We start from the raw sequence: 17520 nt of genomic DNA on the forward strand, positions 1-17520 counted from the left end.
TTTTTTCACATGCACTCCATGAAAAACTGGCAAACTCAAATTCATCAATGACAAACCTTAGAACACATATGTATGAATCTGAAAAATAAACAAAAAAATCAAATAGACTTTGTCTTCCTGTTGATAATGGACCTGTTAATACATCCGGTTGAAAGTTGAAGTCACTTTTCTTACTCCAGGTCCACATGGAGTATGTATTCAAAATAACTATCAGTTATCTGACAAGGAAAACGAAATTTTAGGAGAGCAAGGCAAGTTAGTTTGAACAAGACTTTGTGTTTCACTGCTGTATGCGTTCTTCTTTTTTTCTGCCATGAATTCTTCTTCGCCACTGCGAATCACAACTTTTTGCACACTTATAGGTGCCAAGTTGGTACAATTTACAATACATTGCCACATTTGCTTGTATCTGCAAAACTGGTTTAAGCTAAAAATGTAAAAATAACTAAAAACAGAAATTAAAAACTGCTGCAAAAATAACTGTAGCAGACTACAGAGCTGTCTTGTCACAGAACACGTCACTGTGTCAGTGACTTAAGCATAGTCCTGGAGCTAACTCACCCTCTCAATCTCATTCTTGTCCTTTTTATGGGAGGTGCCATTTGTTCAGAGTGCTATGGCTTTGTTATGTGTTTTTTAACATAAACGTGTAGTGTAGTCCACCAGCTCACAAGAGTGCAGGAAGGGAGCAAAAATGAAAGCAGAAGTTTCCTTACCCTGTTTTTTTTGTGCTGTTTATAGCAAGACCAGCAGTCCACCTACAAATGACTTCCCAAATTCAGTCTCCAGACTTTAGAAGTCCAGGCTGGAAAATCAGCCATAGTTATATATACACATGAATGCAGGACTATCTGAAGTTTACAGGCCCTAAGGTATGTTATATCAGCAATAGATTTCCATGCAGTCAACCCCTGGCCAAGAGTTGCATCTGCAGTAAAAGTGAAGACAACAGAGGCTGGCCATGCATCATTGGAGATAGCCCTGTGCCTGGCTATGGAGGCTGCTGGGCTTGTTTGCAGCAGCCATTTGACCACCTCACCACTGCAGAAAGCCTCTATGGGCCATTTCTGTCTGAAGTTGTCACTGCTAATGGCATTTTTCTGCTCTGCCTAGTTTCATCACCTAACAGATATTTTGAAAATGACCAAATTAGCGTGCACAAGAAACTGATAAAGAGCATAATTTAAAACTTGTAACTCTTAGACAAAAGTAGACATGCAATAGCTGCTTAGCCACTGCACTTCAAAGCTGAAAAACTACTTCTCTGTGCTAACATTTGATGTTCTTTAAAAGGATGAATTATCTAAATAGTTTGTGCTTTATTTAACAGAAATTTCCAACAAACCTCATTCCATCACTTTGAGTTATGTCAGTTCATGCCATGTGACATGAAGGCATTGATGTAAGTTTGACAGGCTGTGCCAATGCTGACATGTCAGTCTGAGAATTTATGACAAATTATATGCTACAGATATTTTTAAAACTACTGCAGATTGCCAAGAAGAAAAGTCTTTAAAATGTGTAATTACACTGGGCGTATCTTTAGATTGAAAACAATTTATTCAATTCACATAGTTATATTGATTCAATGTTCAGGCTGACACCTAATAAAAAAAAAAAAAAAAAAGAAGGGCAATTTACACTGAAATTTCCCAACTAGCTCCAATTACGATATATAGCAAAGGAAAATGAGATGTGATATGCAGGAAAGAAAGGCCCCAGCTGAACAGAGAATTAATTGCTTATGGAAAGTCTCTTCCAGCAAAGAATACAATATGGCAAGGGGAGGATTTTTCCCTAGAAGTGCTAAATGACCTAAATAATGATTTTTTTTCTGGGCTTTGCAGTGGGGGTTTTTTGGTAATATTTTTTTTTTTAATTTACAGGTTTTATAATTTCTTTGTAATCTCTGTACTTGAGTTGAAACATACTTAGATCAGTCCTGTGTGAACTTTCAAGCATCTATGTTATCTTCAAATTTCTTACTCCTGTAATGGAAGAAAAAGGGACTGACTGCCTAAGAACTAATCAAATTAGTGAAAGATAGTTCTTTTTCAAGGCAGAAAATAAGCTTATTAGAGGGAAAGAAAAAGAAAAAAAAGGGTAAACTCCATGTTCTAATCAGACAAAATTGTTCCATACATTAAGAATACGTTAAAGTTGTAGAACACTAGAAAACTGTTTCACTTAGTATTGACCTAAATGTACCATAATTCAGTTAGTTCAAGTCTTCTTCAATAGCTAACCATCCCAAATATCAAATCCTGAAAACACGCTGATGAGTGAAATGAGTAGACTTTTTGCAGCTGGAGATGACTAGATCTACAGAATCACAGCTAGCTGAACTTCCATGCTGTAACATTTTCACTATAAAAACTTCCTTCTTTCAGGATATGTGAAAAGAGTTTGATTTTGGCCCACTTTTCACTAGAGAGATGGAAAGGTGTCACAGACACAGCATCAGTTAATACTGATAGCAGTATTTGTAGTGGAAGAGCCTCCATGAATGTGGTTTTGACCACGGCACATTTTCCTGGTCATGCCGCGTTGCATGCTACTAGAGCACTCCATGGCAGTTTATACTGTTGCCACCTAATATGTTATCAGACAGGGAATGTTTGCTTTAGATTATTGCACCAAGTCCTACCTACAAAGTAATCACAAAGGCACTCATTAAAAAGATGCTTTCTGTTGGGTGTTCCAAAAATTATTTGTGCATTAATTTCAACTGAAACAATGATCATGCATAATTGGACACAGATGTTTGACTTACAACCATCCACCATCCCAACAGCCAGGAAAACATCCAAATTCTTGGAATCTCAAGAAGTCCCTACTGCACAGAAAGCTATTTTGCCTCTATTCAGTGTGACCTCGTATCAGTTTGTTGCTTTTTATGTCCATCCTTAGCAGCTTTAAAAGGGCCAGGAAAGAAGCAAAGCTTTGGAGAGCCACACCCATCTGGACAAAAGGTTACACCTGGAAGGAATGTCGTGCCAAATTTGAGGACATTCATGCTTTCCATGATAACAAAGCTAAGTTCATGCTTTCCATAATTTTGTATATAAATAGCCTGCATTTAAATGCTAAAAACTAAAACGCAATTCTTTAGAGTCAGAGAGTCGCGGCCTTTCCCTGAATGTTAACACGAGGACAAAAGGCGGCGCTGCAGAAGCCGGGAGGTGACAGAACAAAGCCTTCAGCTTCACTTGGGGAAGTCAGCACTTCTGCTGACAAGCATCTCCAGCTTCCTGGGAGTTTCACGTCAGGGTACATCTCAGGAGAGGAAAGCCTGGCTGTTCTGGATTGACCCACAGACCTGATGGCTAAATCCTGTGTAAATACATGGAAGGAGAGGTATATTCTGAGGCATCTGAGCCCTGTGCCATGGCAGAACAGCAGGCAAGGGACAACACAGAGTGGGAGGAGATGATCTTGTTCTTTCTAGTAAGGTTATGTCCTGTGGGTAAATGTGTAATGAAGCTGGTCTGAACGACAGATTTCTGCCTCTCATCTCTTTCAAAGACAGCTCCTGGCAAAAAAAAGAGACAGTAACACAATTTGACTGAAGTCATGTTTACAGACTATTAAATGTTTAGAAGATGCTAGGTGTGGAAGGCCAGAGTTTTGAAGGAAATGGAATTATGCTGTACAGGTGTTGGAGGCACACAGGGCTTGGAGAACATGCTTCTGGAGCTCATGTTTTTGTGCTCAAAAGCTTTCATGCTGCAGATGAACTCTTAACTCTTAGTCAATGCATTTGAGGTAGAGGCCCATAAAAGTTTTACAGCTGAAAAGGACCAGAATTATGAGTGTCACCTTTCTAACAGGACATAATTGTCAACAAAAGGGCTGGGCTTACATTTAAAAAAAACTGCTAGTAAAGCCTCAGGTTAAGCCTCCACCCAGAAACCTGGGAAAAGTAAACTAAATTAAAGGACTTCACCTGCTCAGTCAAATCAATCAGCTTAAAAAGCACTAGTTTACCAAAGGAAAAAAGAACAAAACAGAAGAACAAGGTAACATATTAAGAACATATACATAGTGCTTGAAGTATAATTTTAACCATTTTTGCAGTTCTGTCCTCTGCTGGATCTGGCGAGCTGGTTGCCTCACTCAGAGTAGAGCCTCGCTGTGTGTCCCACCGTCCCCCTCTAAATGCTCACTGCAGCACTGTTGCTTGCAGTTTCTCTTATTTCACCTGTTAGACCAGAACATTTATGGCAATAGGAGCTAACAGTCTCTTTGTATACAGGAAGCTTTTAAACAGCTTATTCTCTAAATTCACTGAATTTTAATTTCTGCTTCATATGAAACTCAAAATGAAGTCACTTTTTTTTCTTGCATATAACTTTTGCCCTCTGATGCTGGAAGCTATTACCTTGTATTAGGGTGATCTCTCACCCTCAGTACTCCTAAGCACAGTTAATTAGTCCAGACTTTATTACCTCGTTTCAAATGGCTCTCCATGATATGTCTCTTGGTAAAATAAAATAAAGCACATCCTCTCTCCATCATAGTAAATCAATGCATATGGAATAAAGGTGGTTCAGACCTGACCAAGGTTTCTTTCCATTCATTGCCCTTTTTCTACAGGGCTTAGTAACAGCAGCAAGCTTCTCCTCTTGGGTCACCTTCTCTTCTGGACTCCTTTGGTAGAGGAACTGTGCTCTGCATGTCAGCTGCTAGACTTATAAGGAGCATCAGCATTCCATGTGCTTTGCCCTGTAGCTCCATCACTGACAGCTTTGCAGCCCCCTGCCAGGAGTCCCACAGCCTGCAGACCAGAAACACAGGCACTGCTGTGCTTGAAAGGACCCACTAGTATTCCAGTTTGACATAATGAGTCTCTAGCACAGGGCTCACCAGACCTTCCTATATAAACTAACTCAGTGGTTTACAAGTTGCACCTGACAACCATTATACTCACATTCTTTGTTCTCTTCTCAACAGAGGGAGGTATTGTACAATACATGGCAGGTGTGTTGTATTAACACTGATGAAATCAGTGACTGCGATAGAAAAGCTTAAATGTATAATGTACAGTTAGGCTTAGGTAATTTTACTTGGTGAAAAAACAGTAGCTTCAAGAAATAAATTACATCATTGGTGATAGGCGAGACATCATCATCTACGTGGTGTTTAACCTCCTAGTGACCATGTCCCGCTGGTGCATTTCTGACCTTTTTGCAGCTATACTTTTAAGCATCTCAAAGTAACTGGGAGATAGCTGCCATTCCTCTTGCACTGGGCAGGTTTCTATTTTTCCTTTATTGAGCTTTTAAGCACTTGTGATGAACAGCCAGACCTCACTGAGGGCCACTGCTGCATTGAGGACACTGCTGAGGGTGTCCTGCGGGCAGGGGCTGCTGCCATGGGCATGCTGCTGCGCAGCAGAGCAGTGAGGCCCTGGGGAGCCCTGGGGAGCAGGCTGGAACCAAAGGAACCAGTAAAGCCTGGTTCGGTGCATCCGTTTCAAATGGCTGTGCCTGTCAGGGCAATGCACAGGCAAGCGGCCAGCCCTGGGGAGAGTTGGGGAGAGTCTGCGGTGTGGGACCAGCGTGGCTCAGCGGCTAGAGCTGCTGCCCGGCACCTGCCCCAGCCCATCTCCCGGCCTACCCCGTGACCACCCCAGCGGCTGGCAGTGGTGCCTCTGGCTGTGGGAACAGGGTCTCTCCCTGGCTCTCGGCATGTCTGATGTGGAGGCACTGGGCCCCCGGGGGCCTGAAGGCACTGGGGCACAGACAGGGGATGTCCCCTCCCTTAAAGAAATTGAGCAGCTCCTGAACACTGGGCGGCCCTCCTGCAACCACGTTGATGAAGTATGGCCTAATCTCTTCTTAGGAGACCTGTAAGTACAGCTTTATGGACACACCTCCACCATACACTCTGTTAGTATGCCTCTTAGGTGCGGTTTCAGATAGCTCATAGTTTTGCCAGTTGCTGTCATTTACACTGTAGACTGTATGGTTTCCTAGATAAAATTATGACTAAGCGGGTCCTGGCTTCTCGGTTAGCCCTTAGAAGCAATGCATGGGCTGACGCTCCAGCAAACAGCTCGGGAGATGCAATTGCAGCACTTCTCCTCCTCCACTAATATCTCTGCACCCATCTTGATTTGTTTGTGTTTGTCTTTTCCTTAGAGTAACAGCTCACAACAGATTTGTTTTGTGGAAGATGGGTGTGACCCATGTTTTAAATGCTGCCCACGGCACAGCATACAGCCACGGAGGCCAGGACTTTTACGGAGCAACCATTGATTACTATGGTGTACCAGCCCATGACCTCCCAAACTTTGATATAAGCCAGTTCTTTTTCTCTGCGGCACAGTTTATCCACAACGCCTTGAACACACCAGGAGGTACGAAATTATTGTTGGTCACATTTTTATGTGAGTTGGCAGCCTCATGTAACAGGTCAGTTGACATGAGAAAAGGGATGAACAGTGCAGGAGAGAGACCTGGGCACAGAAGAAAGGAGGCAGAGTAGAGAGTAAAATATCTGTAAGGAAAGACTGGTTTGAACAGGGAGAAGAAAAGCATACATTTAAAATAGACACCCTCTTTTGAGACCCTCTTATAGCAACTGTATTTGTAAGAACAAATAAATAAACAGACAAAAGTCCTGATTTCTACAACCACTGACTGCATGAAGGGGCTCATATATTGCAGATGAGATTCCTGTGTGAACAGGACCTGCAGGGCTATGCCCCCAAGGAGATTTACCGTTACCCAAGGAGATTTATAGCATGTTGCACTACAGACTGAGCTTCTTGCACTGGTGCAATAAAATACTAATTAACCTGTATTACATAAAAGACCATTTCTTAGCATGAGTAAACTGGCATTAATCAAGCCGCCTCAGTGTGTATCACAAGTTCTGCCTTCAAAAAGAATTACAGTCACAGCAAGTTGCCTTATTATGCAATAGTACGAGGCCAGTCATTCTTGGTGGCTAATGTGTTAGTGCCATACTTTCAGGCCAAATTTTAGCATTATTCTTCACCTAAGTAAGCCCCTCTGAAACCAATGGATCTGATTTTCCTCTTGCTTACAACAGAACAACTTCATTACTTCAACAGGGTTGTCTTTGATTTACCAGTGTTTCTGAGATGAGGTTGGGATCTCATGGCACTTCTCATACAAGTGAGTGTAACAATTGCAAATTAGACTTAATTGTTAGCAGTTCATGTGATCTATCAGAAGGGTAAGAAATACATCATGTCTGTGGTGTTACTCTGACCAAGCTGGAGAAGGCAGAAGAGGTTTGCCTTCCCTTTAATTAAACTTCATCCACTGTACTGCTTCTTTTCTATGGTTATAATTTTATTTTTTTTTAACCAGCTAAAATTTTGGTACATTGTGCAGTCGGCGTAAGCAGGTCAGCTTCCCTAGTCTTAGCATATCTCATGATAAATCACCACCTCCCATTGGTTGAAGCCATCAAAACAGTGAAGGAGCATCGATGGATTTCACCTAATCGTGGCTTTCTGAAACACCTGCGAAATCTGGATGTTCAGCTACGGCAAAAGAAGGACTGCTGAAAGGAGAGTTTGCCCATTTACATTCATGTTTCTGAGCTTCAGCCTTCATAGCCATTGTGCATATACAGCTTCCTATGATCAATGCATGTTGAAAAAAATGAAGAAAGTTATGCATCAAAGAAAAAAGTCAACAGAACTGTAAATGGATTAATTCTGAGAGCTCAGTTCCTCCAAGAGCAGCACGGCCAACATTAGCACTGGAAGCACTGTGTGCTGCAGAGCTGCTGTGCCTAGCATGGTACTACCAGATCACCCCACTGAAGTTAAGATGGGTTAAGATGGACCGAGTTTGTTCCTGGTTCATGCTGATGCTGGAGGCAAGTTCAATAATTGCATCTAGCTGTACAGGATGTCTGAGTCACCTTTACTTGGGAGTGTAACATAACCAGATTCCTCGTTTTGATTACACTTCTCATGTGCATGTTCCCATAAGAAAAGCTTTTTGTGTTTCTGGCCTGGTGATGTGGCAAAGGGCAATTTTGAAGAGAGTGGGCACTGCTACAGAAACATTCCTCTTTCACTGGTCTGCTAAATATTACAGTGCTACAGAAAGCTGTGACGTCCTGAAGACCGATACTAGCAAAATAAACTTCTGTGCAGCTCTCTCTGCAGTCTCCGGGTCAGCAAACCCACAGACCTTTTCTTGTGTAAATATGTTTTCAGCAAGATAATGTATATTGTGTAGTATATTGAGGACATTAAAAAAAGTTGTCAGATCTTCAAAGCATTTTGTAAGCTTGAACTCATCAGTTCACTCGCCTTCCGAATTATCCCAAATCAGTTCTGTGTAAGAGGCTTTGAATCATCCCTGGTTTAACATCACGTGTGAACTTTGTTAGCTTACATCAATGGCTAGGCTTAATTGATACAAATTAGTACTAAGCTATGTTGAGAATGTCACTTTTCCTATCACCGGTTAATCAGTACTTAAACGAATGTGATTTTTAATACAGCAACAGCATTCGAAATTTATGCTACCACTCTGCCTGAAAATTGGCTTGTTACCTTTTAGTGAACCATGAAGCAATAATCAAATCAGTTTTTGCCCTTTGCTACTGGATTGATTTATTGATTAGCTGGCCTTATAAACCTTCCCTGCCAGATTAGATAAATACATTTCTGCTTGCTTGTTTGCATTTGAAGCATCAGTTCTGATCATTTTCCTCTCTGCTGGAAGAGACTTGCAAGGTTATTAGAAGACTTAAATAACAGTGACTTGTGAGTTGAACCTCCTCCTTCCCAGACCCCCATCCTCCTTAATTCTTGCAGAGGTTATGACATGAATGCTGATTCTACCTAACACTTATGGGAATGTAGAAATCCCTCCCTATTTCACTGTACACAAATGCTTTGCAAAATAAGCATATTTAAGATCCTTCCAGAAGTCTATTTGACTGTCTGTTCAGATTTTCTTAAATCTTGACAAAGAGCTCCACTGACAACAGAAAGAGAAGACGTTGTAGTGTAAAAAGATCAAACAGAAAATCACATTTAAAATCCAACAGTGCTAGGACAATCTTTATATCTCACAAAGCAGCAGAGTAGTGGAGGAGGGGCTGGGTTTGCTTTGAAGTTCTCCATTAGAGTTAATAGGGATTTATCTGAGTTAATATTTCATTATAATTTCTATTTCATTCACATTACAGTAGGTTTTAGTCTGGAAACCTTTTGAAGACATGGCATTGAAAAATCTGAAATTCATGTGAGTGAAATAATGCATCTTAATGTCTTTAGGCTGAGCAAAATTAGACACATGTAAACAAGATTAATGGAACCTCCCATCAGGATAATGTTTTGCATGCCCCTGAACATCTGTCCCACAAAGCTACAGCTGTGAAAGCTGTTCCTGTTGTAAATTAGTACCTGCTCTCAGAGATACTCCTCATCCTGGGAGAGTATTGTTTCACCAGGGGCAGAGAAGAGAAGAGTACAGAGCGAAGCTGAGTCAGTATGGCATCCATGCCACCAATGACATGGTAGTAATGATCTTGTTCAGCAAGACTTACTTAACCCGGTGGAGGGAATGAATTAGTTAGAAACTCTTTTCAAGGGCACTGGAAAATCATAGAAGTGTTTTTAATTTGTGGAATTAGTGTTGTCCGTATTTCCTGCCTGCTTGTATTGCTCCCTTCCTTGTACACAGTTTAGTGTTGGCTGCAGGTCTGCTCAGGAAAAAAGATTCTAGTCAACACGAGCAAAAGCAGGAGAATTAATCCTGTAACTTCTTAAAATGGAAAACATTGCCTGTGATGTGCTAGGAGGAAAAGAGACCTACTCACCTGTCACTTACACTACCCATAGTTGAGGTCATGATGTGACATGACATTAGTACTTCACTGTTTTCCACTACCAGCAGAAAAACTTATGTTTTAAATACTAGTTTAGCAAGATAGACTAAGGAACCAAAACAAAAGAAAAATACTGCCTTTCCAGTGGCACTTTGTTCAGAAAATTGCACATCTGTCAACAGGGTCTACACAACCTGGGAGATTTAAGGCACTGCATGTCAACTCCTAGCTGAGGGAGGGTCCTATTTCAAGAGAAGCTGGGTACCTGTGAGCTGGCTGGAGCCCCTCGGTCACGCCGAAGTGCCTGCGTTCCCTCCCAGGAGCCCACAGGGACTCTCCATCCTGAAGATCCAGCCTGACCAGGAGCTGACTGCCTTCTGCCTCCTCTGAAACAAACGGGCACACAGGCCTTCCTGCTCCAGGCTTGCCTTATCATAGGGTCTTTCCTCAGTCTGTTCTTAATTCCTTTATCCCTTTTCAACTTTTTTTTAGTGTTTAGCTGAAGAATGCATCTGACAAAGCCCACAGCAGAGGGCATACGGTTCAGGAATGAGCTTCTCCTGTGGGAAAGAACTGTGCCAAAAAGAAGAGTTAGGCCTCCTCTGAAGAAGATTTGAAAACCAATTTTTTGTTCTTTTGAGAGCAATTTTCATGTATGTCCGGTTCCTGAGCCACCTTACCAAGTGGGTCATGAGGGCTAGTGCCAGCTCAGCGGAGGCTGCAAGTGTGTCTTGCGAGCAGAGAGCCCAGTGAAAGGGACTGTCCCAGCTACAGTTGTGGCAGAGTTAAATCTGCCTAAAGCAATCACAAAACCACAGTGTCACCTGAAGAGAGCCATGTAAAATTCCAGTGGAATCTTCACTTACTTTTGTTTTCCAGTACAAGAACTAAGGGCATCAGATGAAGTCAGTAGAAACCAGGTCTGAAACAGGAGGAGGGGGTTTGGGTGTGTAACGCCTCCCCAGTGGCTGCTGCAGAGGTAAAAGCCTGTATGCATTCAGGGGGTAACTGGAAGACTTTATGGAACGGAAATCCATTTGGGGTTACCAAATACTTAGAAACTCCATCCAGATCTGGAAGCTCATGAGCTGCAGCCCACTGGAAGCTGGGAGTGTGTTAGAAAGTGGAGTAATTCATGCTTGTGTGTTCTTATTTTGTGTAGGCATCCACATACAGCCACAGTCAGATGCAGGATAGTGGGCTCGATGGACCTTTGATGAGGCCCAGGATAGCTGCACTCATGGTCTTTAGTTTGAACTCCCCTCCAGGATGAGCTGTCCCCTCTTTCCTGGGAGGTTATTTTAGAACTGGGTCACATGAGGGATTTGAGACTGCATCTCCACTGCGTTGACCGACATGTCCGTCACCGGGGGGAGCTCTGTGCTGGCGGGCACAGCAATATAGCTTATGTAGGGGAGGGGAGTAGTGGGTTATTTGCATAAGATTTGTTTAATGCAGATTTTTCATTTTTTGTGGCTGTTCCCTGTTCCATCAGGGAGGTAATGCTGAGCTGATCCAGGGAGGAGTCAAGGCGTGTGCTGTATTTAGAGACAGCCACCTGCTTGGGAACATCAAGCGGCAGCAAAGAGCACGCTGCAGCAAAACAACTCCCCTGCGGATTCTGCAGCGGCGGCATCCAGCCTGCTCTGCCCTGCCTGAATCTGTGTGCGGCCACCAAAGGGGTCAGTGCCTGAAGACAGTCAGACCCAGTCAGCCCAGGAATGCTCTGAACCTGGCACTCCCTCTGCCCAGGAACTGACAGATATTTTGGACAGCTGCATGGTGGAATTAAATCACGTGGGTGAAGAGTGGCCTAATCTCTACATAGGCGATATGTGTCATTTGAAGCTGAGCTGTTCTGAAGTGTTGGGGAATACAGCACTTGTTAACATATGCTGTCCAACTACTTTATTTAGTTAGCGTTGTTAAACTTCATTGCCTTAAAATAGATTGAAGATTAGCATAGAAGAAAGCAAGGGCTATTAATTACAGAACCTGCAGAACAGAATAAATATAATTAAAAAGAGAATAAGACTCTCTTCATTGCTTTGCATTATTTTGTAATTATTCAACATATAGATTTTATAAATGCTGCAACATTTACCATATAAAGCACAATACAGACTTATGATCGCAAGTAGCCTTACAATTGAACTATGATTGGGTTTCACCTTTTTCAGTTTAACTGTAATGGAAATTTTCATATTAAAAACTATTCTAATTTTCCTGTTTGTATGACAACTTGATTTGCAATTGAAATTTCTGACAAAAAATATGGATATTCTGAATGATAGCAGACTTCACTGTTTATTTCTCAAACTTGTGTGGATGGTTGTTCTACTATGGAGCATGGAGAAAGCATGCAGTCATCTGCAGTCAACATGCCTAGTGTCCCATGTTATGCCAAAATTAGCTCTTTCCACCACAAGCAGGTTCAAAACTTGCTGAAATATCAGGAAATTACAGTAATTCCTAAATGAGACAAGCAGGAGGAACTAATAATCCTTCGGCTAATTGCCCATTGATTACAGCTAAAAGTGGACATTCTTTTAGCGGCAAAAATAAAAACGTAAAAATGAGCTAGATGACCCAGGGGAAATAAAACCAGGTTTTGTAAATGCAGATTACTAATTTTAGCCTGCTTCCTGATCTCACTGCATTTCTAATCAGGAGCGTGACAGGCTGCAGATGAGGCACTGGTGGGCACTGGTGGGCACCCAGAAACACGGTTGTGCTGGTCTGGCCCCGGCTGGGGAATGAACGGCAGAAAGCAGCACAACATGCAGCACTTCACTGAACTTCTGCCATGGTGACAAGAGTCAGAAACCAACCTTTGCCTTTCCAGTTCAACCTTATAACTATACTTGGAAATTAACTTTTTAACTTTATTAGAAGAAGTTGGAGACATAAAGATTTGCAGAATGGAGCCCAACAGACAGTAAAAGCAAAGATTTAAGGTTCTATTAAAAAATCACTGAAATTATGTTATCTTAAAACCATCATTTGATTTTAGACATTCTCCTAACTGCAGTTTTAAGAACTCCTTTTAATGCCTGTGGGTATACATGCTCAAAATTATTCTTGCATGTTTATTTTCAATCACATTTAGTCTCTTGGAGGAAAAAAAAAATGAATGATGGGAAAAAATGTGTAGATAACAACAGTATGTACATGTAGTAAGGAAAAGATTAACTTTGAGAACATTCGGCTAACAGGAATAGAAATTGCCTTGTTTGCTAATGCAACAGTTGATCACTAATACTGAGTTTAAATACAAAGAGTTACAGACTGCAGTCGTTGAAACTGGAAATTTATCAGGTGCTATACACAGAATTTTCTTTATTCTGCCAACATCAGTAAGACAAATATTAATACCTGATAATAAGGTTTCATGCGATCTTCCTGGGGTGGAAATGGGGAACAGAGAGAGTATTTGCATTTAGGGCCCAACCCAATACTCAGTGAAGTCAATAAACATAGGATGTTTCTGTCACTGAACAAACGTGTGCTGGCATCAGGACTTGTAGCAGAACTACAATTACCTGAGGCAGTACCATAAGTTGCCAGTGCTTGTTTCTGTGGAACCAGGTATGTGCAGTTTCTGAGGAGCTACTTGGAAATTAAAGATCAATCTAGAATTAAAGCTGTATTTTATAAGAAATATTTCTCCTTATGACTCTTACCAGAAATTTGATGGTTAGCCTCTTTAAATGAGTTAAATATCTCTAGTAAAATAAAGTAGGGATGGGTGACTTTATATGATGTCTTTCATCCTGGAGGACTTTGAAGTGGTCAGCAAACTGATTATTAAATATTTGTCTGGCTATCAGCCACTGCTGATATGCAAGGCCAAGGCCAAGACCCTTCAGGTTGGAAGGTAAAATATTTTTTAAAGTACTACACAATAAACACAAGGGCACAAGATGTAAAATATCTTGCAGAAATAAAATTTCATGCCGAATTTAGGCAGGCAGGTTTATCAACTGGAGTGCAGCCAGATTAGCAAGCCTAATATCACTCCAGCAAAGAATCATCAGACAATTACAAATTGAGGCAAAATGGTTACAGACTATGCTGAGACCTAAGTGCATTCTTTCAACATACACATTTCAAGTCCAATTATAGGAGGACCTGAGCTACCTCATTAAGTGAATTTTTGTGAGGCGTTTGGGCCAGAAATTTCCAATGCGTTTGTATTCAAATGGAGCCTGTAACACTTGTTACATTTAGAGGAAGTTATAGGCAGGAAACTGTCTTTGCAGAAGTGAAATTACTTAGAATTCTGCATTTTCCGTATTTATTTTGAGTATATTCAGAAATCACAACCTTTTACCTTTCTTTTACTATGTTACTCTTTCTTACACAACATGTCTCAATGCATGGTGGGTACCAGGCTCTACAGACAGGAATACATTACAAAGCAACAAGATACCTTGATACCTTGAGTTGCTTTTTGTCATGAACCTTCATGCACAATTCTCCACATCTCCATAGCCCATAGCAAGGATGACCCGAGGAGGCTTGGTGTCACCCATGCACTGAATGCAGTACATTTTCACATGGGGAAGCAAAGGAGACCAAATTTTCCATGGCCAGGAAATGCATTATTATGGAATACCTACAGAGGTAGGACTTGGTTGACTTTCACCTTGGTGCATATTTCCGTACCACCTCTTGAGTACATTCACAAGGCCAAATGGTGAGTCCCTCTCCTGGTGGTAAGCCGCTGCTCTTACGCAGCACTTTCATTAAGCAATTACAAATTACTTTAGCAGCATTAACTAAGCCTCACTCAACCACTGGGTTAAGCCTAATTATCCACTTACAGTCATTGTCTTCATTGGCAGGTGGGAGGACAGCAAGATCCCAAAAGATTAGGAGTAACCCACAAAACTATGTCCAAATCAGTGGCAAGGATCACACGCGGTCTACTGGTAATCATCAGAGTGTATCTTCTGTAGCATGAGGGAAAAAAAAGCAATTATAAAAGGGAATGATGCTATATTTTAGTGAGTGGGGGAAAAGTTCTGAGTTCTCAGTTGGAAACCAATGATTTTTTAAGTTTTTCTGTATTAATTAATCAGAATACACAACACAAAAAATTGTTACTTTCTGGTTTGAGAAGCAGCCAAAAGCTGCAAAGAGCTACAATAGAGATATGCCAATTGGCCATTTACAAACCCTAATGCCATGTGTTTTCCTCTCTTTCTGGACTCAGATCTCGAGTAACAAAAAGTGGTTCTTGATTTATGAAAGGGGTGAATGTAATATCCTTGGAGGCTACTTTATCTCAGCTGCTGTAAATTGGATCTCTCAGAGATGAGATGAGATGTGAGTGAAGCAGAAGTACGAACTTAGGCCATCTGTGATCATGGCACTATTCTGTGCAGCCTGGAACAGCGCTACATGTATTCATTTCTATTTTGAAGGGAAAATCTTGGTTCACAGTATTTTTAGAAAAAGCAGATCTGCTTCCCTTGTGCTAGCTTACCTTATGATCTTCTGTCACTTTCCTCTAGGCAGTCCTCTCCAAAGAATTACCAGTAGTGAGCAATTTCATCAAGCTGCAGGATTTAGATATCAAACTGAGATACAGTATACACCTATATAAACTCTTATGAAATAAAAAAAGATCAAAGTGACAGGGAGAAATGTCAGACAGACAATCTGAATTTGAGATGAAGATGAAAGGGACATGAGCTGTTGGAGAGAGTCCAGAGGAGAGCCACAAAATTAATCAGAGGGCTGGAGCACCTCCCCTATGAGGACAGGCTGAAAGAGTTGGGGTTGTTCAGCCTGGAGAAGAGAAGGCTCCAAGGAGACTTAATAGCAGCCTTCCAGTACTTGAAGGGGGCCCACAGGAGAGATGGGGAGGCACTCTTGATCAGGGAGTGTAGTGAGAGGACAAGAGGTAATGGGTATAAGCTGAAAGAGGGTAGATTTAGACTTGACATTAGAAAGAAATTTTTCACTATGAGGGTGGTGAGACACTGGAACAGGTTGCCCAGGGAAGCTGTGGATGCCCCATCCCTGGAGGTGTTCAAGACCAGGCTGGATGAGGCTTTGAGCAACCTGGCCTAGTGGAGGGTGTCCCTGCCCATGGCAGGGGGGTTGGAACTTGATGATCTTTAAGGTCCCTTCCAACTCAAACCATTCTATGATTCTATGATTCTATGACCTAAAGCTTTGTCATCAAACCTATCTTTTCTGTTTAGGGGGTAAGGGAATTCTGAATTTCATATACTCCAGTCACTCCTCAGTCGTTTGGTTAAATGGAGGCAACAAATGTGGTAGATACTCTTCTAGGATACATCCGTGGTTTGTTGTCCATTCTGCTCATTAATAAAACTCAACTCCAAGACAAAACAGGCCCTTGTTGAAAGTTAAAGCTCTTAATGATGTCCCTGGACATAAAAAGATTATAACCTGTTTTGCTTCATTGGGATAAGCAAATGAAAAGGGGGAAAAATGTTGTAGTTCAACATGTACAAGTCATCACCCAAATGGGGGACAGAATTTTCCCACCCTGGTGACAATAGATGTTCAATGGCTGGGGACTTTCCAGAGGTGCCTTCCTCCCACCATGCCCTCTGCCCAGATTTATCTTAGCTTTATGGACCTGAGAATTACAGCAAATGTAATAAATTTTCAGCCATAAATTATCCTTCCGTTCTTGCTCAGAATTCCTCATTCCCACCAAAATTCTTTTTACACAAACATTGCAGTGTCTCTATCACTAGTGAACACAGAAAGAGCCGAGTTCTTTAATTTTACAGGAATAAAGGAACTGTACCTGTAGAATCATAGAACCATAGAGTGGCCTGGGTTGAAAAGGACCTTGAAGATCATCTAGTTTCAACCCCCCTGCTGTGGGCAGGGTTGACAACCACTAGAGCAGGCTGCCCAGGGCCCCATCCAGCCTGGCCTTGAATGTCTCCAGGAATGGGGCATCAACAACTTCTCTGTATGCTGTCTTCTGTCAATGTCTCGCAAAGAAAAGGGTACTGTAAAGATAAAATATTAATCAGATTTTGAAATTACTACCCAAATTGGCAAGCTAAACTAGACCACCCTGGGGTAGTTCTCATCTTAGAGCAGGTCCTGGAAAAAGATTGTAGTTGTAGACTTAAGTTCTAATTACCTGGGGAAAGTGGCTGGTGGCAATTCCAGCATCTCAGCAGAACTACGCAGGATCTGCCCAGAGCTCATTTACCGCATACATGCATTTCTGTGCAAGATAACACAGCACAACATCAGAACACCAGCACTGGGGCCAAATTAATCCTTGGGGAAACTCCTACCAAAAAACAGCAGTGCAACCCAGGGCTGAATTTGCCCTCCTATTTCCAAGCAGAGAAGTCTGCCAAGGATGGCATGGCCTAAGAGGCATACAGAGCTGGCAGGCTCTCAAGTGTCAAAATAGAACCAGCACCACCGGCCACGTATGTCCTGGGCTTCGCAGGCGAGACACAGACAAGAAAAACAATCAAGTTGTCTGTTGGAAAAAGCAGCTTCCCAGGATTGCTCTAGCCACGGTGCAATTGTGATCAACCCGAATTGGCAAGTATCAGCTTTCCGTGTGTGTTTCGCCTAACACAGGCTGCCTGCCGAGAACAGCTCGAGCAGGCTGATGCATGCTTGTTATCGCCAGCATAAATATCTCTGCCTTGTGTTATTGTGGCACAAAGC

General features: G+C 41.9%; 1 protein-coding gene across 1 annotated transcript; it reads left to right on the plus strand.

The window, feature by feature from the left end:
* The first annotated feature begins 5690 nt into the window (after positions 1–5690).
* LOC104461796 lies at positions 5691–7543 on the plus strand. Its single transcript, XM_010073511.1, has 3 exons — positions 5691–5851; positions 6144–6361; positions 7344–7543. Exons 1-3 carry the CDS (start codon positions 5691–5693, stop codon positions 7541–7543), a joined length of 579 nt encoding a protein of 192 aa, XP_010071813.1.
* The last annotated feature ends 9977 nt before the right edge of the window (positions 7544–17520 follow it).

Source organism: Pterocles gutturalis, unplaced genomic scaffold (genome assembly GCF_000699245.1).
Source record: "Pterocles gutturalis isolate BGI_N339 unplaced genomic scaffold, ASM69924v1 scaffold21217, whole genome shotgun sequence".
Taxonomy (NCBI): Eukaryota; Metazoa; Chordata; class Aves; order Pterocliformes; family Pteroclidae; genus Pterocles; species Pterocles gutturalis.